The 24,531-nt window shown below is 44.0% G+C and overlaps 1 protein-coding gene across 1 annotated transcript; it reads right to left on the minus strand.

Annotated features, from left to right (window-relative positions):
- Positions 1-1,021: 1,021 nt before the first annotated feature.
- Positions 1,022-24,178, minus strand: LEPR (leptin receptor; the record flags this gene model as incomplete). Its single annotated transcript, XM_079535562.1, has 18 exons — positions 1,022-1,822; positions 4,970-5,045; positions 5,687-5,789; positions 6,280-6,375; positions 6,910-7,092; positions 8,158-8,374; positions 9,332-9,414; positions 9,503-9,659; positions 9,909-10,057; positions 11,837-12,036; positions 14,403-14,520; positions 14,687-14,983; positions 15,574-15,718; positions 15,799-15,944; positions 17,867-18,072; positions 20,870-20,987; positions 21,081-21,392; positions 24,139-24,178. The coding sequence occupies 18 exons, from the start codon at positions 24,176-24,178 to the stop codon at positions 1,022-1,024; spliced, it is 3,447 nt and encodes a 1,148-aa protein (XP_079391688.1).
- Positions 24,179-24,531: the final 353 nt, after the last annotated feature.

The raw sequence follows: 24,531 nt of genomic DNA on the forward strand, positions 1-24,531 counted from the left end.
TGGAAGAAGTGTTAGCTCTACTGCAATACCATTCGTACCAGAATCTTGTGTTCAGCATCAATAATATGGTTATTTCACTTCCAGGCACTCCACGTTAGCCAGGTAACGCCTCACAGTTATGGGGCCACAGGAATTTTAATTCCCCTCCTCTTCGTGCAGCCCTCAGCCACAGGGACAGCCGCCTCTCCTTTATACACAATGGCTGTTCAGCACATGCCTCCAACCTCACAGCCCCTCTTACAGCTCTTTGATGCTTCTGCTTTAAAAGAGACTTTACTTTAGAAGAGACAACAGGAGAACAGCCACAAGTTTGCCTCCATTGGTCACAGCCTTCCTTCCAATAACTGAACTGCAGGGCTCTGACTGCTCTTTCATTTAGGCCATCTGTGTATCTGCAGGCTCCATTCACTGCAGAACATCAGGGTGTGAGGGGGGCCTCACAACCCTCCGTGGTGCTGTGCTTGGCACACTTGTTTCCTACCCGTGGTTCAGGTGCACATCAGTGCCCCATAACCAAGCAGTACGAGAGTCTGGTGGCTGCAGCACATCCAGATGGGCTCAGCCTGCTGCATTCAACCCTAAGCCATCCCCAGTGACACACCAAGTATGAGTTTCTCTCCCAAACAAGATCTGAGCACGTTCCACATCATCTCCTCGCTAACACTGTGGATGAGGTCTCTCTGTCTTGGGCTCCCCACACAACACCTGGAACAAGAGCAAGCTCACTCAAGGTCTGCCAACCTGTACGAAGAGATACTTTACTCCTGAATGGAGAGACACACATACTTGGGTCTGCATGGCCAATAGAAAACCTTTGAATATATTTATATATAAATTATATTTTAAAAGGCCCCACATTTGAAAATTAGCTCAAGAAGGGGAATTTCTTCCTACTAAAATCCTGTCACTCAAGCACAGGATCAGCTACCCAGCCTTCCTAAAAGAAGTGAAGAGAGGGAAAAACAGGGCACATACCTACACTTAGAAAGCCATAAAGAGCATCAGATTAAGGCGTGAGGGCTTAACAGCTGTTCTCTGTGGTCTCTTGCACCTTGGCAGCAGTCATCCGAAACTGGGGCACGTATGGCACAATGGCTTTAATGCTGCTCTGGAGAAACGCATTTAAATTAGGAGGTGCATTCTGAAGAAACCCCACGCCTCTGAGTAGATCAGCTGTATGGAAATGGCACATCAGTCTGGAACTTTCTGTTAGAAAAATGTCGTTTTCTCTTTTGTCCAGTGATGTTACCCCCAGGTAACAGAGACCTCGCTCGGGACTCCCTCCATCTGTGAAAGCATCATCCTGATCTGAAGGCTCTGAAAATCCCTCTGAAGAGATAAGGGAAAGGGTCTTGCAGGGCCGGCTGCCAGGCTGCTCAGGCAGCAGGAGGAACTCCTCATTTCCCAGCTCCCAGGAGCGACCTGAGCAAGCACCTGCAGCCAAGGGGTCTTCAGCTAGCAAACACCTATCAAAACCACTTCTGGGATTCTTCTTCTGTTCGTAAAGCCCACCTGATCCAGAGTTACTGATAACAGTGGCATATTTAACGTTGGACTGACTGGTTTCTGCAGTGATCGGGGCACTGGGGGGGCACTCCGGGAAGCTGCGACCACTGAAATGGCTGCTGGGACACGCGGAGTCGTGCTCAGAGTCTGCAGTTTTTGTGAACGTGGAACCAATTGCTAAGAAATCTTGCGTGTCGTCTTGTTGCAAAGCCTTAGTAACACTGATGTCTTCCAGCACTATTTCTGGTTCCAGAAGAAGAGGCTCAAATGACATTGCTTCAGGGTGCTTGACAAAAAGATGCTCAAACGTTTCAGGCTGGAAGAAAAGATACAGCTTAATGCTCATCTGCTGCTTAACAGCTCTATTGCAGCACAAAGCGACAGATTTCACGAATCACAGGCAAAATCCCCCTAGCTTTAGTAAGAGCACATCACTGACAGTCCCCTCAAACACACCTCCTCCTTCTTCATGCATGGCTGCTGGGGAAAGTTGGGGAAAGTCGAAGCATGGGCTGCACCAGAGCAGCAGGGCAGCAGCCACTGAGGCTGAAACACAGCAGCAGAGCGGCCCTGTTTGCCTCAGGGTTAATAAATGTGCTTTGTAAGACAAAGGCCTTGTGCCCTTAGATTTTCTTGACTTTTCGTTTTGATTATTGAAACAGTCTGAGATCACAGATGCGCCAACTAAAATAACTTCTGCAGCTAGGGCTGGATTATCTAGGGTCAAATTTGGGCGTTCTGTAGTGTTCTGAGAGCACTCCCATCTGAGTGCCAGCTGTACGTCTGAACTGCACAAAGAGAAACATTTACTGTGGAGGAATGTACACTTCCCTACTCCCTAATATACACACATATAACAGAGCAGCACAAACTGAACAAAACGGGAACCTCCAGCTACAAAGGAGAATTCACTTGAGAAAAAGATATATTTCCTAAGGAGTTCAAGACAAAACAAACAGATAAAAACAGATTTCATGTGCATTAACAAACCGTATTTTATAGCAGGAGAGCTGCCAGCACAACAAGGAACGTGTCAAAATACTCAGAGCGCTCTGCAGTGATGAGAGAGCAGCAACTCGCACGGCTGGGGCTGCTGCCCTCCCATGGCACAGCCTGCCAGCAGTGCCTGCCCTCCTGCTGCCCCTGCCCTGAACAGACACTTCATTGACTCAGCAAATAACGTGATCTTGCCCGATTTTGTCACACGTGTAGACTCAGTCCTGCAAGCCTTCACTTTTAGCCTATCTTAAAGTGCGATTTTAATCCCTTGCTACAATCAGCAATAAAATTCTGATAAAACAAGACTCCATAAATGCAGTTCAGGAGCACCAAGTAGCAGCATCCAGTGTTGAACACCCAAAGTAATGGTCTGACGTTGACTGAAGGACTTAATATTGGTATATGCCAAGACAAAAAGAGTTCTACATCAAAGGCCTTCAGAAAGACGCCAGAATTTTCCAGCAGTGGCACATGGGCTGTTTATGTAGTCAGTGGTTATTGTAGCTAAGCAAACACCATCCTGCGCTGTACGTTGCTTTCTCTAGTGGAAATTGCACGCGTACATCCAAGTGCAGAATGAGGCTCTGGCCACACTGCTGCAAAGAATGTTTCAGCCTCAGATACCATGAAATGAGCAGGAGATGATCGTGCCCACCTGAGGCCAGGCCCCGTGCACTTCACTCTAAGCAGTATCTTGCAGTCAGACTGAGAGCGGTGTGAAGGAGGCGTGCTTTCTACTGCAGAATGAGCTGTCAAACATCATGTCAAACATCATGTCCAACAGCAACTTCTTGCATACTTGTATGCATCATTTCCTTCCCGTTAATTATGGAGCAAGGGATATGAATATGGAACAGGAATGACTTCACCCTCCTTGGTTAAAACATCGCCAGCTTCATTTCAGTTCCACCAGTCGAGTAAGGAGAATCATTTCCAGTGTCCCAAACCCAACATCCATCTGAGATAGTGAGCATTGCCACAAGTTCCTCTCGTAATAAATGCAAAGATTAAACAGACAAAACACAGGCGTGCGGCTGCAGCTGATCCTCCTGGCACTTTGCTCTTGTTTTCTCACAGAGCCCAACCCTTCCCAGGGTGCAGCCACGGAGGCAGACATGTCAGACTGCTCTGGGACCTAACAACCTGTGTAAAGAAGACACACTGAGCCCTGCAGAGCAAGGCAGAGGCACAGGGACTGCTGCTACAAGGCTGGAGAAAACCCTCTGCATCTTCCCCAGCAGATGAACTCCAAAAGCTTTATTTAACACTCAATCACGCAGTGTGGTGCATCAGAGAAGTACTTTAGCACGTTAAAAAGCTACAAAAAATAATGTCAAAATCAAGATGCAAGGCTAAGTGCGTGTTACGTTAGGCAGGAACTGCTCTACCATCACCCAAAGCTGACTGTGCTCGGGGATTTCTGCTCGCTTGTTCCTAACGTTAGAGATGATTCAGACATCTGCACTGATACAGCTGCTTGTTTGCTAACGAATAAAGAAGCCATATAAATAGCATGTCCATTGGAACCTTCAGGGAAAAAAAACAAGCAAGCAAGTGGAAAAAAAAAAACAACCAAGACACGACATGCATTCAATATCTGCATTCTCTGAGCTGCTGCTGCACCAGGGGCATATCAAAACTTCAGAAGATCTTAACAGGAGAGCCTTGTACAAGTGACAAGCCACGTTCTGGTCTGTAACATGGCACCTGCTCCTAATTCTTGCAAGGGTATTTTAGATTTTTGACAGAGCTACTTCTACGATTCATTATAATTAAGCAAATGAGCATCATTAGGTGTCTGTGTTTCCTGTCTTCTGGATGTAAATAGAAAAACCTTCTAACCCTAGGAAGCCTGGATGGCCCAAAGGTTCAAGCAGGCAGTGACCATGATTAGGCTTGAAAGAATGTCCATCCTCTGCTGAAATGAAATGAGAAAGGAAACCTTCCCTGGGAATGCAGCTAAAATCCCCGCTAGGCGCTCTGTCTTTCAGAAATAACAGACCTAATTTAGATCACTGTCTCAATGACTGTACATTGTCAGCTCCCAGGACCACGAGAAACTCCACCTCCTGGTGCAAACAGGCTGTGTCCACATAAGGGCTCTCACTGGTTGCAGCTCATTGCATCACAGCTCTTGATTCACATGGTAGAGGGAGAGGCAGTTTATTCCAGCGAAGCACACAGCTACAGGCACTCATCAGTACAGGAGCATTACACCGATGGGACACGTTTGGATTCTACAGCTGCTGTGTTACATTCAAGAGACACTGGCCTCTGGTCCTGCCACATTTGGGGTGCTGGCTTTCTACAGCTGAAAGAACAGCTGTATCGCCAACTTGAGAGGCTCCAGGCACTTGGTTCAGCCATCCAGGCGCGCTCTAGACTGACCAACACACGGAGCTCAGTGCTGAGCTGCCAGCCCTGACCACAGCGTGGGGGGGAGCGGCACCAGGGAAAGACTTACCTGCTGAAAATCAACTCCTTGTGCCCATGAGCAATTCTTGGGGTTCGGAACATCTTCCCAGAGCAGCTTCTTCATTCTGAAAGATGAGGTAAGTTCTGGAGTTAGTCCTGCACTCATATATTCTGTACCGCTGTTACTCACCTTTGCTACGTCAGAAAAGGAACGTGTGACATTTTATTTATCCAGAACACTATGACCATGCAACAATCATCTGGGATAGTCTAGAAGGTCACAGTTAAATGGAAAAATTAAGAAGTGACACAGCAGCTGGCAGTGAATCATGAAATGTACAGGCAGCCTTTGCTGAACTGCTGGGCCCCAACCCACCCTCCACAAAACTCAAATGGACTTTTTTTGGAATTGGCTTTTCCTTCAGACTTCAGTTGGTAAGGAGAATTAAATCTGCAGCACAGAGTGCAATACAGATTCAAAGCACCCATCAGCTTGCCCACAAAACACTGCAGAAGCAAGCAGTGTGGGATACAGGCCAACACGGTGCTTCCCACTGAGGAAGGACACCAGCTGTGACAGGCATTACTCCGACCGGGTAACAAGGCATTCCAGTTCTTGGTGCAGCATCTAGGATGCCTTACACTGCATCTCAAAAATAAAAATGATAAAAGCAATCCCAGCTTTCCTCATACGGACGCTGCCCACCAGCTGAGACCCAGCAAAGCTGCTCTGCCTTCCAAAGGGATTTGATGAGGCCAAATTTACCTGCGGTGGGAAGCCAGCAGCGCTCCAAGCAACAGCACAGAGGTTGAAATAACTATTGGCAGAACCGTGTGAAGGCTGGAAGTGGTCTGAGCAGCGTATCCATCTGGAAGTAAGAGGAAGGTAGGTAACACCACCGTGAAATCATCTGTCTGTGAGCAGTTTATAAAAGGCAAGTAACGGCAACTTACAGCACCAGGAGAAGCAACAGCCTAAGCAAAAAAAATCTGGTAACAGTTTTATCACACATCAACCAATGTTTACCTTGAGAACAAACAGACAAAAAGGAGGGAATTATTCTAAATACTGAGGTGACTCCTCTTGCCAGTGGAAATTAGAGCATATAAATAGGGGAACGGCCCGTAACTGCAAGATTAAGAACCTAGGACCTCTGCTACCAGTTAGATATATGGAAATTCAGTTGCCTCACTCAATTCACTCTACAAAGTTTCCACTTTAAAGAAACTGAAATCCAAAGCACCGTTTTTAGACGTATTAAAAATCACTTCATTTTTTTTCTGATAAGACACAGACTTCCACTTCTTACTACCAAGCTCCTACTTCACGAACCACGCAGAAGAGAGACGCTGCATCACCTTTGGTGAACTGGTCCGTGGCTCTGGATTTGCCAACTCCTGCAGCAAACACGGGGTACAGGCTGAACCGGTACTTCTCAATCAGAATGAAGTGATCTGGAAGGAAGAAGTCAGCCTTCTGAACATAAACCATCACCCTGCTATGAAACAAGGGCCTCCAGAGAGGTCGCACATCAGAGCCAGGCCACAGACAGGAATGAGGAAAGCTGCCTTTTATAGGTATGCACTGTAATATCAAAAGATTATTAATACTTACTGCATAGTCTAGCAGATTTTTTTCCATGGAATTAACACTTATACACAACTACATTTCCAAGATTAAAGCAAACAATGCAGATGGAATTAATTAACACATTAACTTAGGTAACTAGCTGGTATGGTCAACATTCCAGAGCTAGTTTTATTGTGCTGCCAAAAAATGAATGCACATCTCAGCTTCATTCTTCATCAATTTCCATGAGGAAAGCAACAGTCAGTCCTCTCACGATAATCAGAATTGCTGTATTGCTCCTTACCATAAAATCAGAAATGGAGAGATGGGAAGAGAGGAATGTGAGAGATCAGGGATGCTACATTCTCCTATTCCGTATCAATTAACATAATGCATTCCATTCTCAAGCACACACTCACCATAAATATAGTATTTACTAGCATTTGGAGGAACTCGCACCCATTTCATCTCCTCTTCTTTGTTAAGGTTTCTCCACTCAATAATTAAAGATGTTATCACATATATTTGAGGTGAAAGCGTCCAAGTCAAAATCACACACGTGCTGTTCACTGGGTAAGCAATGAGAGACTGCACTGCATTCACTGCCAAAGCAAGGACAGAACAGCTGTGAGAGACAAGGGCTCCAACAGAGGTGAGAGCTGGCTCAGCAGAGCTGATGCTGCACCATACATGCACACAAATGACCACTACAGTTTAAGAGCTTCATTTTAGTTTGATCATCATACAGTACAGCCTGATCTGCAGTTCACATAAGCAAATGTATTTCTCTAAGCCAGTGAAGCTTGGTCTACACCGAGTCCTGAGCACTAAACAGACCAAGCTGCTCACCAACCAAATGTCTGTGCTGTCACGTGTACCTCCTCAATCACCACTCCTTAACTAAGAAATAACCAACAAACTGACCTGAGCTATGAAAACACACACTGAGAGTCTACAAGCTAAATCCTATCTAATCCCCCTACAGAACACAGCCAGACCATAATCCAGGCAGGCAAACGCTTCCCACTTCATCTGCTACCAACTATGAGCCTCCACCCTACGCACAGCGTCAGAAAGAATTTGACCCATTAAAACACGTCTAAAAAGGCATTGCTGTGGAAAAGGTCTGTGAATAAACTGCAGAAATGTTTCCACAGAACACATTAGCACATGAATGTTACACAATTTAAGATTTAAAATTCCAGTAGTCTTTATTTTGTTAATGAAGCACAGCATGGCTCAACCTCTGACAAGGCGGCTCGGGAAGGAGGGCTGCACCTCTTCCCAGCCAGGGAAACAAGATCACATCTCATTCTGGAAACAATAAAACATTCCCCTGCAAGAATGCTGGGCATTCCCAAGACAAAGCAGACGAAAGATCAGTTCCACAGCATGATTTCATTTTTGTTTGGCTAATTACTTTCTGTTCTGTTACTGGAGGGGAGACATTCCCAGGTAAGATTTCCAGGTGATGGAGATTTCACTTTTCAAATAGCTTTACTGTGAGATGCAGAATCTGTTTCCATTCGTGACTGAACCAACTGCTTCTTTTTTCTTTTTCTCCCCAACAAAGGGAATTTCATTACAAAGCAAGCTTTGCCTAAAAGCATCCCAAGGATCCCTAGCATATTTCACATCTCAAAACGGTACCTAACGGATGTGCTTACCTGTGCTCATTTGTCGTGATAAAGTTAAATTAAAATTAACCGAAGAAGCTCCAATTGAATTCACAGCTAGGATTGTAACGGTGTGTGTGTGTTCAGTCCATGGAAATGAGGAGGTGGTGCCTCTGTCGACATATTCTGACCACGAGGTGTTTTCTGATGTCTGATGCTTTATAACGTACCGGCTCACACTGCACAGCGAGTGATTCTTCATCAGTGGCTGTGGCAAACATTGATGTCAATCAATTTCCCAGACTTCGGTTGCAAAAGAAAGCGTTTGGGCACAAGTGTCAGCATCCCAGTTTTAAGAAAGCACGACCCAAGAAAGATGCTCTATATTCTGTTTCCTTAAGAAAAGACACCACCGTCCACTCACAGACCTGACTTCCTCTCTGCCCCATCCCTGCAGGCATTCAAGGCCAGGCTGGATGTGGCTCTGGGCAGCCTGGGCTGCTGGTTGGTGACCTGCACACAGCAGGGGTTGGAACTGATGAGCGTTGTGCTCCTTTGCAACCCAGGCCCTTCTATGGTTCTACGATATGATTCTGATAGCCCTACTTGCTATCTCTCCAGTGAAAGAGGGCACAAGGAAACACAAAGTTTCAGATTCCAAAAAAAATTTGCTGCTTGATGTTGGTATATTTTCAGGATTGAAAAAAAAAAAAAAAAAAAAAAAAAAAAAAAAACCCACAAAAAACACAAAAAACCCAGGACAGATGATTATTTTCACACACAACATCACTGCAAGGACAAGCAGGAGTGGCCAGTTGTTTCTGTACTCTTTTCCTCTATCCTGCTTTAACCTTTGAAGGTAGCCTTGCCAAGTCTATATGCCGTTGCAGCAGTGTTTGCACAGGCAGCTGTCTGGGAGTCAGTGGCACATTCTGCTCTGAGATCTCAGCAAAACTTGGCAGTCAAAAACTGCATCTCTCATTCCCTTACAGTACTTGATTCCATGTTGCCATTTTTTTTTCCTCCCAAGAATTAGAACAAATTGCATGTGATTTCACACCATTTGTGTAATTAACACTGAACACGCAGGCTGACACGAACACACAGCACAGCACTGCCTGCACAGGGAAGCACGTGCTCACCACACTCCTCCTTGGGCAATAACAGCAGTGCTTTTGGATCAGACCTCTTTCAAAGCGAAGGATCAAAACACAACCACTCTCACCTGCCACAGGAGCGTCACGTTCTTCTGCCCCGTTGCTGGATCTTCAGTAATAGTTCTCCAAAACTCAGGGCCATGTAAGGGAGCTGCAACATTACAGTTTTGAAAGGACAGCGTCACATCTCAGCCTGAAACTGAACACACCACCAGAGCACACCCTGCAGGCACATCTACCTTGGATATCTTTGACAGCTGCATAGGCTGATCTGCTCCAGTTGCTCCAGTAGCCCAAACCATCCAGGGCTCTGCAGCGGATCTGAACGATATATTCAACACAGAGTTGCACTTCTATCACAGCTGATCTTGTTGATACACTTAGAACTTCATACAGCTGTAACAGAAGTCAAAATACTGAAAGTAAGAACAAAGGGTTGTTTCAGCACGTGTGACAATCAAAACTCTTGAAAATAAATCCAACAGGAGAGAGGCCTACTCAGTAACATTCCCTTGCCAGATAATGCAAATACTCAGAGCTGTGATTCACTGCACACAACCAGCTCCACCAACACCTGCTAGCTGACAGGCGACATGACAGCACCGCAGCAGTTCGTGCTTTGCTCCGGATTGAAAGAGACAGTACCTCCCATGTCAGCTCTTCCTCGTTCACTGCATACCGGATCTGAAACTTGAGGTCATCATTTGTAAACACAGGGTTTGCCCAGCTCACGTTCAGCAGCCCATCATTTCTGGTGATCTCTGCTTTAACGTTGGAGGGAGGAAGTGGCTTCACTAGAAAACGCAAAGGAAGAAAAGACGACTGTAACATCACCACTGACATTTGTCATTCAGTGAAGTCATCGCTGCACGCCTTCCTCTGACCCAAGGGCAGCAGGAAGCACTGCAGCCTCTGCTACTCCAAGTGAAGCTGGGAGAGCACCAGACTCCAGACACCACAACACCAACCTGCAGCACAGGCAGCCTGCTGCTCACTGCAGACAGAGAGCTTCTGGCTGAGAAAGGGGAAATTAAGTCCATTGTTGATCCAAATTAAAATCATCAAAAATCTTAAGCTGATATATCAAAGTTTCTTATGACATCACTTTTTTTTTTTTTTTTTTTTTTTTTAAACTCATGGGGAAGTTTCAGTAGGTTTCATTTGAATTTAAACCGCTGTGTCAGAAAGCCCCAGTTAGTTAACAAAGTCAAGTTAGAATAAGTTTGTTACGACCAGTGAGAAGGAGAGAGAAAAAAGCAAATAAATGACAAAAACTTCAAGTATGTTTTAAATTCTGGGTGAGGCGAGAACAAATAGGTTTTGTTTTGCTCACTCTAATTAAAATCTGAAATGCAAGGCACAGTTTGGTTTATCTCATGTGCTTTATGTGCCTGTACCTCTCCACTCCCATAAAATATGCACTCTATTCTACTTTATTTCATGCAGCACTTTGTGGTCTATGTGGAGTACAGAAGGAACCAGCTATTGCAAACACTAAATCTGGGTGGAAAAGTGATACTTCCTCTCTGTAGATGGATGTAGAAAGTCTTTTGGCAGAAGTCACACAAAGCCAAAGCTGCAGTGTGTTCCTTCTGCATATGTTCTCATTTGTGTCCAAAGCAATGCAGCGTCCAACGAACGCTCTGAGTCACAGACCCAGAAACAAGACTTGCTTTGCACATTTTGCAGTGTTTGAAAACACTCAAGCACTGTTTCTGCCTCTCTTTTACACAAATTTCAGTTCTCTGTGTGTCACAAAACAAACTTTGCAAAAGCATGCAAGAACATAAACAGCTCCTATGCTTTTAAACAGGAACGTGCTGTCATGCTACACTGCATCAAAGCATAACCTTCAGAGAAGCACAGTATGGCTGAGGCTGGGGGCACCTCTGCCTCCATCCAACCCACATCATTCCCCAGCAGGGCCCCCAGAGCTGTGGGTTTGGAGATCCCCACGGCGTGCCCCCGCTCTCTGGTCCCTGTGCCAGCACTCCAGCACTGCCAGCACAGCGTGCTGCCTGGTGGCACAGAGAGCTGCTGGGCTCCAGTCTGTGCCCAGCCCTGTGGGCCTGCCCTGGCATCCATGCCTAAAGCCTGGCTCTGTTCTGCCTGCACGTCCCTTCAGCTTATTATGGACTGGTTATTATGGACTCAAAGCCTCCCCTTCTCTGGGTTGAGCAGACCCACCTCTCCCAGCCCCTCCCTCAGAGGAGGGACCAGAAACAAGTAACTAATCAAGAATCTTAAAAATCAGACTGTCTTTTACCAAACTAATTTTTCTTCTTCTTCTGGACGTCTTTGCAAAACACTCAAAAGGATAAACATACACAACTAAGCGTGGCATTTTATAGGTCCTAGCTACAGTCATGGCCTGCTCCCGTGCCAAGCAAAATCTATGGAAATAACATTCAATCCAGTGTTTTTTTTAGAAGACAACACCGAAGTTCTTAAGTGTTTATGTTCTTTCCACAATATAATTTATTTAAAATGCTACAAAGTACTTCACCTATACCATATAAGGCCTGAAATCCAAGGTCACAAGCTCAGAAAGACGTGCAGAAATCTAGACTTACCCACATCTGCTGGAACGACACACGTTGGTGAGGATTCAAGTGTTCCCAGCGAGTGCTTAAACTCAATCCACATGGTATATCCAGATAAAAGAAAAACAGGCTGAAATGTGCACTCGTAAGAATGATTCCTCTGGAAATGGCATTCTTTCACCTCTGATTCTGGAGGAGCACTTGGAAAGTTAGAACAATAAATTTTGCTCCTTAAAAGAGGAAAAACATTCAGTTAATGCGCTGCAACAATAAGCTGCTCGTGGCATCAGTCATACAGGAGGTAATTAAAACAAATGTTATCACTGGAACTGTGTGACTGTTTTAGTGATTATTTGTATGGACCTTGAACTTGACTCTGCGCTGAATGGAGAAATACCACAGCAGTGTTCCTTAAAGCTTTGGCTCTTAGCCTGGAGGAAAAGTAGGACATAGAAAGCTCATCCCAGTGCAAAATCTTTTGATAACAGACTGACAGCAGGAAGAAAGAAGTACAAAAAGAGCAGGCATCTCCAAACACTAATAAATCATGTTACTTTAGAGGTATTTAGAGGCAAGGCAGCCAGGAACATGACTTGCCAAACACCAACCGATGTCCACAGCACAGGAGCCCAATCAGATATGAACAGTGAAGTCTCCAGGAGACTGAAATCCCATACGAGTATTAATCCTGGAGGATGCTATCAAAATCCCACAGGCAGTCAACATCACAGCTGGCAACAGAAGAGAGGAGACCTGGGCTCTGGACAGAATAGCAGTAATGTCTTATGGGAGGTGGGAAGGACAGGCTCCAAATTCTTCCTAAGCGTCTGCACAGCTCAGACTTGCAGTAAGAGTCCAGAGAGGGCATTCATTATTCAGCTGGACCACAAAAGTTAGCCTTAGCTGAATCCTTCCTCTTCCTGTCAACACAGCTAATACTGATTAACAGTTGTCTGCTGCTTAGGTTTAGCTTGGCGTTCTGTTTTTCTAGGATGATCAGTTCCGTGCTGTTACAGTTGGCAGCACTGACTGTAGAGGAAGACGTAACCAGGAGCCAATGAAAACAAAACACCAACGTGTAGAGCTATCACACCACATCACTGTACAGCATGGGATTTCATCTCTCAAATGGAATCACATCGAGATGAAAAATGGAGCTGCGTGCTCCTGGAAAACCTCCCATCCATTCCCCATGGCACTTCTTTTCTAAATTCTTGCTCTTTCAGTCTGTGGTATTAACAGAGCAAGCACACACACACCTCAATTAAAACATGAAACAAAACCTCAGCCCAAGAATACTGAAAGAAATATCCCATTCAATACTAGCATTACAGTTGTATCACTGCACAGCACTCAGTGAAGCAGGACACTGAACGTACAAATTATTATGTAGCATTAGAAAAGAACAGCTAAACCTGAACAGTGAAAAAGCAGGAATGAAACCACAGCATGAGCAGCACTGTTTGCTTCAGGCTCCCTGCCCAGCACAACACTAATTACATCCCGATTTCTGCAGACAGCCAAAACAAAAGCCACCTCAGGTGTCATTTAGTCACCAGCCCTGCCCCAGAAGTCCCCACCTGCAATCTCACTCAAGCACTCCAGCTACTGCCTTATTCCACAAAACCCTGAGAAATATTCATTTTGGTACAACAAGTCGTTCAGAAATTAAATCCACCTTCACTAGGGAGGGCAGTTCAGCTTTCCAAAGGATTAGGCACTCAGGCCTTGTTTTTGTAAAACCTTCGCACGTCCATTCCTGCGGAACAGTGAAATGAATGGATTGCTCCAGCCACCACCAACATTACCTTCATTAATTACCTTACCATTCACAAAGGAGCAACAGCTCCTTTCTGAACCAAGAATCTTATGAGCAAGAATTTTTTTTTTGCCCTTGTATATTTATATATTATCTGTATGTAGGAGAGACACAGAGCTCCATTCTGACGAGGCTGCCCAGCATCCTGCCCAGCTGAGATCCCAAGGTCTCTTTCCAAGGACAGAGATTTTAGAGCCAACCTGGGCTCCTGCTCCAGTGCTCTGTCAATGAGTGATTTGTTGGGTGGTTTGGTTGGTTTTTTTTGCTACTACTTTTTCACTTCTTTACTGTCTGTAGAAATAAGCAACTAGAAGATCCTATATAACTAATAGAAGCAAATATATCCACGATAAGAGCCAGGTGAACTTGCATTCACTCATACAATGCAAGCAGAAAGACTGACTTGAGAAAACCCCAAAAGCTGGGTTCAGTAATTAGTTCAGTTAGATGTAGGTCAGTGTCATAACTGAGTTAATAAAGATCTGTGTTCTAAACTGCATCTATAGAACTGACTTCTGAACAGCACCTACAAGATTCACAAATGCAGAAGAGGAGGTGAATAAACAATAAAACCCACATCACTGACTCAGATACCCATACCCTCATTTGCACGTACATTCAATACCTCTGCAGTTCCAATTGAGAAGCCTGGCCTACAGGAAGTGAAAATACATTTTGTATTCACACATTTTTATCATCTATTCCTGGTTCTTTGCTGTAACAGTATTTTCTGAGTAATGCTTTCCAAACAACACGTGAATTAAAAGCTATACACACCTGTGGTATCTTAACTGCAAGGAGCTCCCCAGGAGCAACGCGTTTGGGTTTGCAGACCATCTGCAAGTCATTTTAGTTAAGTACCCATCAGTTTCACATTTGATATTGATATTCACATCTAATTAAAAACACATTAAAAGTTATTAACAAGATATAATTGTTTACACAAAAAAACATGCATTACAAGTCGTAACTATTTGAAAAAAGCTGAGTGGAGTTTAAGAAGATTGACCTTACTATTGAAACGCACCAAAACTGTAATTTAAAATCATCTGGACTCTTACCTACTACATATAATTCAGCGTATCTATGATGGCATTCCCTATTTTGATGGCAACAGTACAATGCGTTATAGAAGAAACTTCCTCTAGGTTTTGTTGCTTTCAAGTTGAAAAGAGTAACTTTGCTTACGCGATCGTTCACAAGCGTATACTGACTTTCTGGGATTTCTTCTGCTAAATTCAGCCACCAAACAATCTTCTTGGACGCTACGCTCTTGGTTTTGTTTTTATAGATGCAATGAAATGAAACGTTAGAACCAACACTGGTCAGTATCTTAGTAGGGAAGTACAGCACTTCAGCTACAAGAAAAGAAAGAAATCCACTGAGATCAGAGTCAGAACAACAAAAACCACAGATCAACAGAAAATTACTATTATCCAGTACATCATCTGCTTCCTCCAGGTTTGTTACTCTGGACTGCTGTAGGGCAGAGGAGCAGGAACAGATCCTTGACTGCTTCCTTCCATAACTCATGCTTACAAGCTCTAATAAAAATAACCTCTACTGTCCCTAGGCAAATAGTAATGAACTGACAGAAAACACCAGCACAGTGAGAACCACACACAGAAGCGTAAGTGAAAGACGCAGCTTCTCCCAGGCCTGAAAGCAATAGGGCCGGCCACAGGGGTGTCATGGAGATCACTGTGCAGTCCCCATATCATTTAATGCCAACCTTCTACAAAGGAAAGAGCACAACCTCAGGTAAAGCTACGAGCAGGAGAAGCAGAAGGTTAAGGAGCCTACACGGCAATTCTTGGTCCAGCTCACACACAGCATACTGCACCTCCCTGGATAATGTTCTCACACACACTGATTCCAAAACAAAAATGGGAAGATTTACTGTATCCCAGAAGTGTACTTACTGCTCAGGTGACTGCACACCACCTACCTCCCACATTCAGGTTGTACAGCGTGCTCCATTCACTCCAGAAGCCCGGACCATAATGATTCTTGCACCGCACTTGAGCAAAGGAGGAAGAATCAAGCAGCATACTGTCTATGTCTAATGAGGTATTTAAAGCAACTTGAACCACCTGTTGGATTATCAGAAGCTATTATTATTGAACAACAATCCAGGAAAAAGAAAGGAGGAGGGAGAGCAGGGCTGACTCACCTGCCAGCCATTTGGACCTGAGTTTCCAGAGATGTTCACTTCGTAGCGGAGCGGGTACGGCATCGGTACAGGCTCAGACCAGCAGATCTTCACTTGACCTCTCTCTGTCATTTCTAGATGCACATTCAAAGGAGGTTCAGGCTTTACTGCAGACAAATTAACAGACGAGTTTACGCTGCCTGTGACCGCTGGCTGTAATGACTTCTATTGATCTGGAAATTTCTTTCTCACTTTAAATTCAGTTTTCAACAGTTGCTCTACAAACGATGTATGAGAGAGCAACGTTGTGTAATATTACTGTGAAAGTTCACCCTGGCACTGCTGCACACTCAGCTATCAGGACAAGCTGCCTGACCTAATGTTTGCCTTAAAATTACAAGTATTTCTTGCCTTGGTCATGCTTCTCCCCAGTAATCAAGTACTAGCTTATCTGACTTGCTGAAGAAAGGGTTGAAAGGGATGGGAGTGCTGTACAAAGCCATTTGCTCAGCTCCTTAACGGGCAGGAAATAACATCCTCATATTTTACACACAATTTCTAAATCTTCCCATCCTTCTACCGTGATTATGGCTATGAATAAAAGGCTTCCCACAGAGCTGCATTAAGGCAGGGGGAAAAAGGGGGCTTCAGGAAGTTCCCACAAGGGTACAGAGAGCTCTGTGGAGGAGGAAATAGATGGGCAATTTAAAATGGTGATTGTGATCACATTTGCTCTTCCTTGGACAAAGGCAAGGAACCGAGATCCTACTTTTACCTGTTAATGAGACCTTTTCATATCACTGTGTAAGTACAGTGCCTTTTGGTTGACCTTGTCCTCATTCAGCAGAGTTCCTCTCATGCAAGGCTGATATCCTGTTAAAAACCACTGCAGATTAAACAGCATGTGCCTTACCTGAAAAGAAAGCATTTCCAAGGGTCTCAGGCAGTGGGTGCACGCTCACTTTAGCCCTGTCTGCTCTGGATGTCCACAGCTTGCCCCCACAGCCCTGCAGGTAACTGGCTCCTGGCACTGGAGTCAGACAACACGCTAGGCTCACCTGGAGCCTCCCAGAGCAACGTGGGGGTTCACTCCAGTAAGAGCCCGCACTTCAGTACTGGACTAAATGCCAAGAGGCCATTTGTGGGTTTCTTTGCTCTTATAGTCATCTTCTTTGGATGCTATTACTGGAACCTCACTCAACTTACCAAACAACTGTTAGTATTTTCAGTACAAATTCGCTATACTAAGTCACAACTTATTTTCTTATTACTTATCCAAATTCTCCAAGTTAATTGCATTGAGATGGAATAATGATGGATTTCAGCAAAGGCCCATAGCTTTCAAAACAAAAAAAAGTCAGGGACTTTCACCTCACACTTCTGGGCACGTTACAATACAAACGTTTTCTCATTCTGCTGCCACCTGTTCTACTGATATATTAAACAAGTTTTCGTATTTTTACTTTCCAACTGATTTTTAACTCAACTCAACCCTGGCAGAGCACATACTAACGTTATTCATTTTTTAAAATACACTTCACTAAGCAGAACAATCAAATCACAACAGCTTCAACGCTGGCACACTCAGCTCTGAATGTAAAACCATAACGGTAAATGCAACCCCTCATCTTCAGAACTGCCCCATCCAGAGGTGTGTAACTTGTTCTGTCTGCAGAGCACATCAGTTAGGAAGCAGTTTGCAAGGCTTCTATTTTTTCCCCCTCCAGCTGACAGACCCTACCTGTTCAATCTTAGCCAAGATCTGTAGTAACTGTGTTTACAAAATGGACACATATCAAATTCACTGTGTCACTAGGGCTTTGGCTTGATTAAATATTAGAGAACTGTTTTCCAGTTTGGAAAATGCAGGAATTGTATGTGTAAGGAAGAAAGAAAAACATAAGAAAAACAGAGCTGCTGGAGAGAAGAGTTTTAATTGCAAAGCAGCACCAGGAACAGCCTTTTTCCCTGCTCAGTGAGCAATCCAAGACAGCACCAGGAAGTCCCTTCCTCTTCTGTGTCCTCCTTCTCATCCAGAGACATCCTGCTGCCACTCCCCATTAACAAACACAACCTATGTAACACTTACCTACATCTATGGGCTTGACTGACATCAAGGGTGACCAGAGAGGCGTTACACCAGTCACAGTCTTCAGCCACATGATGTAAGTGTGGTTGAGCCTTGGGGAAGGCACATGGCACTCACATTTGCTGTACTCACTGCAGTTACACTGAGCAGCCAGAGCAGTCCTCTTCAGGGAGCTGGTAGATGTATCTCCCAATGGCAGCTCTGACCTGGAAGGAAAAAACAAACAAAAAACAATGTATTTCTCTTAGCACTGCATTTCAATAGCAGGTGCTTGTCCTCTGGAGAAGGTTTATTTGCAAAAACAAGCAAACAAAAATACTGCCTGTAATGAAAAAAAGTTTCTAACTGTAAGTAATCGCTTTTACTTTGCCGCTTTTCCCTTTTAAAATGGCTTCCAAGTAAAGTAAATCTGATGGTTTACAGAAAGCATTATTAAGCTTTGACCCTGAAACAAATGTGCTACAATCGTGATGAGACCCACAGCTCAGTCAGACTGGTTTCAAACCCCTGATGGCAGCTATTACCACAAAGTCAGCTCCCCCACAGCAGACTAACTGCAGCCTTCTGCCACCCCAACTGGGATTTCATTCTAATTCCTCTGTGTGGGGCACTGAAATCAAATCTAAGTAAGCTTAGTGTAGCTTCTACTACCATTAAACATTGTAAGTAATATATTAGTCAAAAACTTATATTTCAGTGAAAGGCAAGCTTTGTAATAACCATCATACATGATTTATAAACGTGATCTATCTATAAATGTTTCCAGTGCTTATAACTCCACAGAGTTGAATCAAGTTATTCTCAATTTATAAAATAAATGCAACACAAGTGGGCATAAGGCTGCTTCCATCCATCAACTGAAAACAAAGGGTCAAACATACTAAACTAAGTCTTTAATTTCAAGAGAGGTCCAGCAGCACAGCTGGGCAGTTGCGCTGAGGCACGTCAGAAGTAAGGTAACACCTGTGGCACTGCTTTCAGTGTTTCTATACGCTGTGTTTGTGCAAGTGCTGTCTTTCTGAGCACTGATGGAGCAGGGCTGCCTGCTTATGGGTTTTCAATAAGTGTGTCTCAGTGCACACAGCAGCTGCAGGTCCATCTTGCTGAACATGCTGCCCCTCACTGCTGCAGGGAGGTGCCTGACTGGTTCACATGAGGCAAAGTCCCCGGCAGTGTTCTCCAGCTCAGTGTGTAACTGATGCACTCAACTATGGCACCAAAGTTGAGGTAAACTGTGTAATTTCTCCTTAAGAACACAGCAGTCTAATCTCAGAACTGAAGAAGCGCCCTTCGGGCACTGCAGACAGGTTGGGAACATGAGCACATCCTATAAATCACCATCCAGTGAAAGGGCAAATTGTATCAGTGCTCAGAATTCACCCACGAGCATTCATCTGTGCCACTGCAAAAGGATCCCTAAGGCTAAGAGATTTCAGTTAATGGAATCAACCAGCAGGGCTTACAGCATTCCTAGAATACACACAACTGTTGTTCAATTTTGGTAGAAAATTAACCTGATTTGTCTAATTAAATTCCAGAATAATCTTTCTCCTCCCAAAGACATGCTGCTGGGGAAGGTACCCTCAGCACAGCATTGTTTTGGACAGAACAACACATCTTCTACTCCAAGTATCTTGATCCTATTACGAGCAAATAAACTGTGGATGTGTGAAGTCAGAAGGGGACATCTTGAATGCTGAGAAACTCAGAACTGCTGAGGAGCAAAACGTATGGATTCTTCCAGGTCATTATTTTCATACATTGCTTATCTTATACGTGAGAATTCCAGCCTGAGCTCCAGACTCCCAGGCAGAAACACAATCCAGGAATGCATATTTTTAAAGCCGGGAATGTTTTCAAGGTATTTTGGCTCATGTGTAAAAAATGTTAAGGTATCAGCAAGCCAACAGGGGAAACTGTCAGCTTAGTGAAGTCAGAATTGCTCTGCTAGCTGCTCCCCCACAACATGGGGACCCTAAATCAAAAACGTTACTGTGAAATCTGGGCAGTGAGACAAGTTCTCCAGTGCCAGGGACCACACTGCACCTTGCCTCTGCACCACAAAGTAACCACATCAGGATTACTGGCTAGGATTCTTCTGCAGTTGAGACTGAATGGAAGTGGGGCAAAGTGAGATGGACTTGTACAGGAACACCCTTAATGGTATGTTGAAAATCACAGTCATGAGGAGCACTGGAAATCTGTGGGTTCTCACTCAAAATCTGATTTCAGTTTTAAAGTATTGTATCCCTCTACAACCATATTTGCTACCAGCACATTCTGTTGCTTCCTACGTTCATTAAGGTATAATTTATGGCAAGTGATAGCAGCCATCTAGCTCTGTATTTTAAACCTGTAAATTTAGCATGGTCAACTACTTATGGAGCAGGTTTCCTCAAGAAATTCAATCTGTACGTTACACCATTCCCTCCAATCCATCAGTAGTACAAGAGGAACAGTGAAATCAGAATCAAGTAGACCCACCTATAATAAAATCAGACAGGCGACGCCACCCCAGAGTCAGGACAATTACCATCAGAGTATTTATGACAGTGACAACCACACAGATGGATGCCTCCCACCAATGTGATCAGAGCTACATTTAACACAATGCTAAACACCGAGTCACTTAATTACTCTGAGAGAACATTATGGTCAAAAGCATAAACAGGTAGAACCAGACTGCAGCTTTTGAATTTAGCAAGTGCAAAAGCAAAGATTCTTCAGCAAGCCAATAGTGATCAACAGTTTATGCATTTTGAGAAACAGGGAAAGAATAAAGCAGAGAGACTCTCCATGCTAATTGTTTTTCATTCAAAGATAGAACCATGAGCTTTTCTCTGTATAGTCTTAGATTACTTTAAGGTAAGGTACATAAAATATCACCTGCCTGTGAAGCTGATGCCACTACTGTGCTACAAGCTTGAGAGACCAACGCTGATGTGTTAGAAAATGCTTTCAGATTTGTAATGCTAGCAGTGAGAAATCTAAGCCTGTACTTACACAGCGTATAAAAGATGAACCTTCATATCAAGTCCCACATGAAACTTCAGGAGCTGCAGGCTACAAACTAACAGATCCAGCTTGCCTTCAACCCAACATTCAATGTTCCAATTTGAATCTAAATAAAAGAAATGGATTAAGCATTTCTGAACCACTAAAAAACAATGTGTTTTTTAAAGGAACTTACTACACCCTTGACAGAGAAACCTGCCTCTTTCCTCGGATGCAGAGATGCTTATTTCTGAAGCAACAAGCATCCTTGCTTGCATGTTTCCTCTATACAAAGAACAATTGGTGTTGTTATCGCTCCAAAGGCAACACAGAAAGCTTTCCTCATCCATTAGCAAGGAAGGGCTGGTTTCAGCAGCTCCATGCTCTCTCCTCAAGCCAGACCAGCTCTGTACCACTGCAGCAGCAGCAGCAGGACTCAAAGATGTCTCGTTCAGCAGCAGGCGTGGCAATGTAAAGCTCCTGGGATGAATCTCATGGACCATACACTGGGCAGCTGCCACGTGAAGAAAGCCTACACAAAGAGAGAGATGTTGGCAGCACAAGTTTCGTATCACTAGACAATGAAAACGGAGTAAATGACATGATGCAGAAGTGTTTTATTCCAACATACCTATATAAAATCATTTCCAGGCGCTTATCTCCTCTGAGTTGGAGACAGAAGCATTAAAAACATCACTGTGAACAGGTGCACAACTGACAAACATCAGCCTTCTCTTCCTAAGTCTCTACCACTAACTTTTTGTTTTCTCAACCTCTTGTGTGGAAGCCCCACTTTCAGTTAAACCGTTTTGTGCTCACAATACACTGAATCCTAATTCTAAGCTCACACACTATACAGACAGGTTTCATCCCTCCCTGCAGTGCTGGGACAATTGCAGCTCCTAATAGCATGGTTCCGGCGCTGTAGAAAGAATCATCCCACTGTAAAGGTACCACAGTCACATCACAAGCATTCAGTTCCAAAGAACAATATTAGCAGAATACATGACTGGATGCAACCGTGCAATGCCCATGTGCTGTCTGGGATGACAGTATGAGACAATGAGATGTGGGGAAAAAAGGATCTTTCCATCAGACTTCAGTTCTCCGGAATCAAAGCGCTCTGACCACAGTTGCGGCTCTTGTTGGTAAGCTGGAGCTTGAATTACACTCACAGTGACTTTGAGAATGATGAGTGCATCACTTTTGGAAATAACTTACTGTAAAGCACTGAATGAATTGCCCAGATTAAAGCTCTGCTTGCAGAAAGACGTGTGGGTGATTTGCACACATTTTTGCTCTTAGCTTTTTGCTCGGCAAGGCATAAATATTTTAAACCACTCATTAGGCAGAAGTTAATTCATGCTGTGTGCCTGCAATATCTAAAATAAGAAAAACAGAAGTTCCCTGTCTAACAGAGTATAAGTTGAATAATGTAAAAAAACAAAATGAAAGCTTGTTAAGAGTAGGTGCGTGCAACATCAGAAGCAGGCACCCTGTTACTGTGCAGCACGCTGAAGCGTTCCATTTTCTCTTTGCATGGGTTTTGCAACCAGGCTCCTGAAGGGCTCTGCTCATCTCTCTCCTTTAACAGGGTTTGTGCCTCCGCAAATACCAGCTTCATCAGGCTCCCGGCTCCATGTGGAGGATCCAGTTGAGCACACAGATTATTAGTCCATAATACACGATTAAAATGAACAAGTGACACGACTGCCTACAAAACAGGCCAGTTAACTAACATACTTCCCAAGTCACAGAGTCAACTGAGGGACTAGGAGAGATTCCTACCAAGTCACTTTTTTTCCTAAAAGCAGGCTCTCCCCTCTCACAGCACACATGGCACAGGATTAAGTACATCCCACCACGTCAAAACGTATGCAGTTACTTACTATTTCTGCAGGTGTATTAAAAACAAAACAAAGATCTGTGACAAACTACAGTACAGAATGGTCAGCATAGGATTGCTACAGCTCTTAACTGCCTGTTAATAAAATGCTTTCCTGCTACAGATACCACCAGTTCTCCACACCATGGATGCACATGAGGCCATCACGTACTGTTTAGCTGCTCAGTTAGTGGCATGCCTGGGTTAGGAGGGCTAGAAAGATGCCAACCATGGCTATTTTTTATTTGGACATAGGAGATGGCCAGTCAATAGATACACCAGCATGCCATCATTACAGGCCACCAGTCAGTGACAAACAGCTCTGAAACCGAATGAGAACTCCCTGAGGCATCCAGGTTTTCAATTAAAAGGTACAGAACATCTTTAGATTACGTAAGGTATTTAAAGATGAATTGGTCAGCAAGACAATATTTAATACTGATTGAATAAAGGCATGGATACTGTCTAAGGAGTTCTTCAATTTCACGAAGAAGAATTTTGAAACTGACATCATCGGATTGCAGCACCTGCTTTCTCTATAAGCATCATCATTTTCACCCAGAGGGTGGTGAGGCACTGTTCACAGGTTGCCCAAGGAGGCTGTGGATGCCCCATCCCTGCAGGCATTCAAGGTCAGGCTGGATGTGGCTCTGGGCAGCCTGGGCTGCTGGTTGGTGACCTGCACACAGCAGGGGGTTGGAACTGATGAGCGTTGTGCTCCTTTGCAACCCAGGCCATGCTGGGATTCTATGAAATGGCTCCTTTTTCAATTTAAAATTAAAAAAAAAAAAAAAAAAAAAAAAAAGATAATATCAAAATATCAGCTGTCCCTGAACAGCACACACCAATACTGGTATGGACATTCCTCAATTAGAAAAACAGCTTCTTACACTCATCAACACTGACAGTGGATTGAGCAACTTTAACAACACAGTGCTCACGAAAGCAAGAAGGCCAGTCACCTAGAAAAGCAGAGCTCAAACTCCAAGTGACACCTTGGCTACGCTGAGCTAAACAAACGTTGCACTCCTGATGGAACTTGGATTTTCCTTTCTGCATTTGTACTTGCTAAGGTCACAGAACAACGTGCCCTTCTGCCAAGTTCAACTGAGGCATTTATCTGAACTCATCCTGACTCATTCTATTGATGTTTTCTGATCTTACCCATCAACTGCACAGCTTTTAGGGATAAGACACAAAGGCACGACCCTGAGAGTGCCAACATTTCAATCCTGCTCAACGATAAACCAGGGCCTCTACATGTTCTAGTTGCATACTGTGATACTAATGCAGCATGGTGATTTGAAACAGCTCTGCAAAACAAAAGCAGAGATAACTCTTCATTCCACACTATTGTCAGCACTTACTTTGCACACTGTTGGCAGTAACTTACCCAAGAGCACAGACATGGTCAGAATGATTTGATGACGCATCTTGTTTTGAAGAGCTGGCCTGAAAATAACAAAGAAAACTAACTGAGGATGATAATTATCATTAGGATTTCATTACAGCGAACTTCATTTACTTGATTATTCACATATTTATAACAAAAGCAACAACAAATCAGAACGTCATTTGAGAATATAACTCATTAACATTGCTCAGTATATCAATTAACCACCAGCGCAGCTCCTCTTCCATCATTAACACTAGGTAGTACTTCACTCCTGCAGGCTGACTATTGCTCACCTACCAGGCTTGGTAGTCTGAAAGGCACTACTGTGAATCTAAGCCCTTGGAAACATAACTGCAGCTGGAGCCAAGCCATTTCTTCAGCACCAACCAG

This window comes from Tetrao urogallus, assembly GCF_951394365.1.
Source record: "Tetrao urogallus genome assembly, chromosome: 5".
NCBI lineage: Eukaryota > Metazoa > Chordata > Aves > Galliformes > Phasianidae > Tetrao > Tetrao urogallus.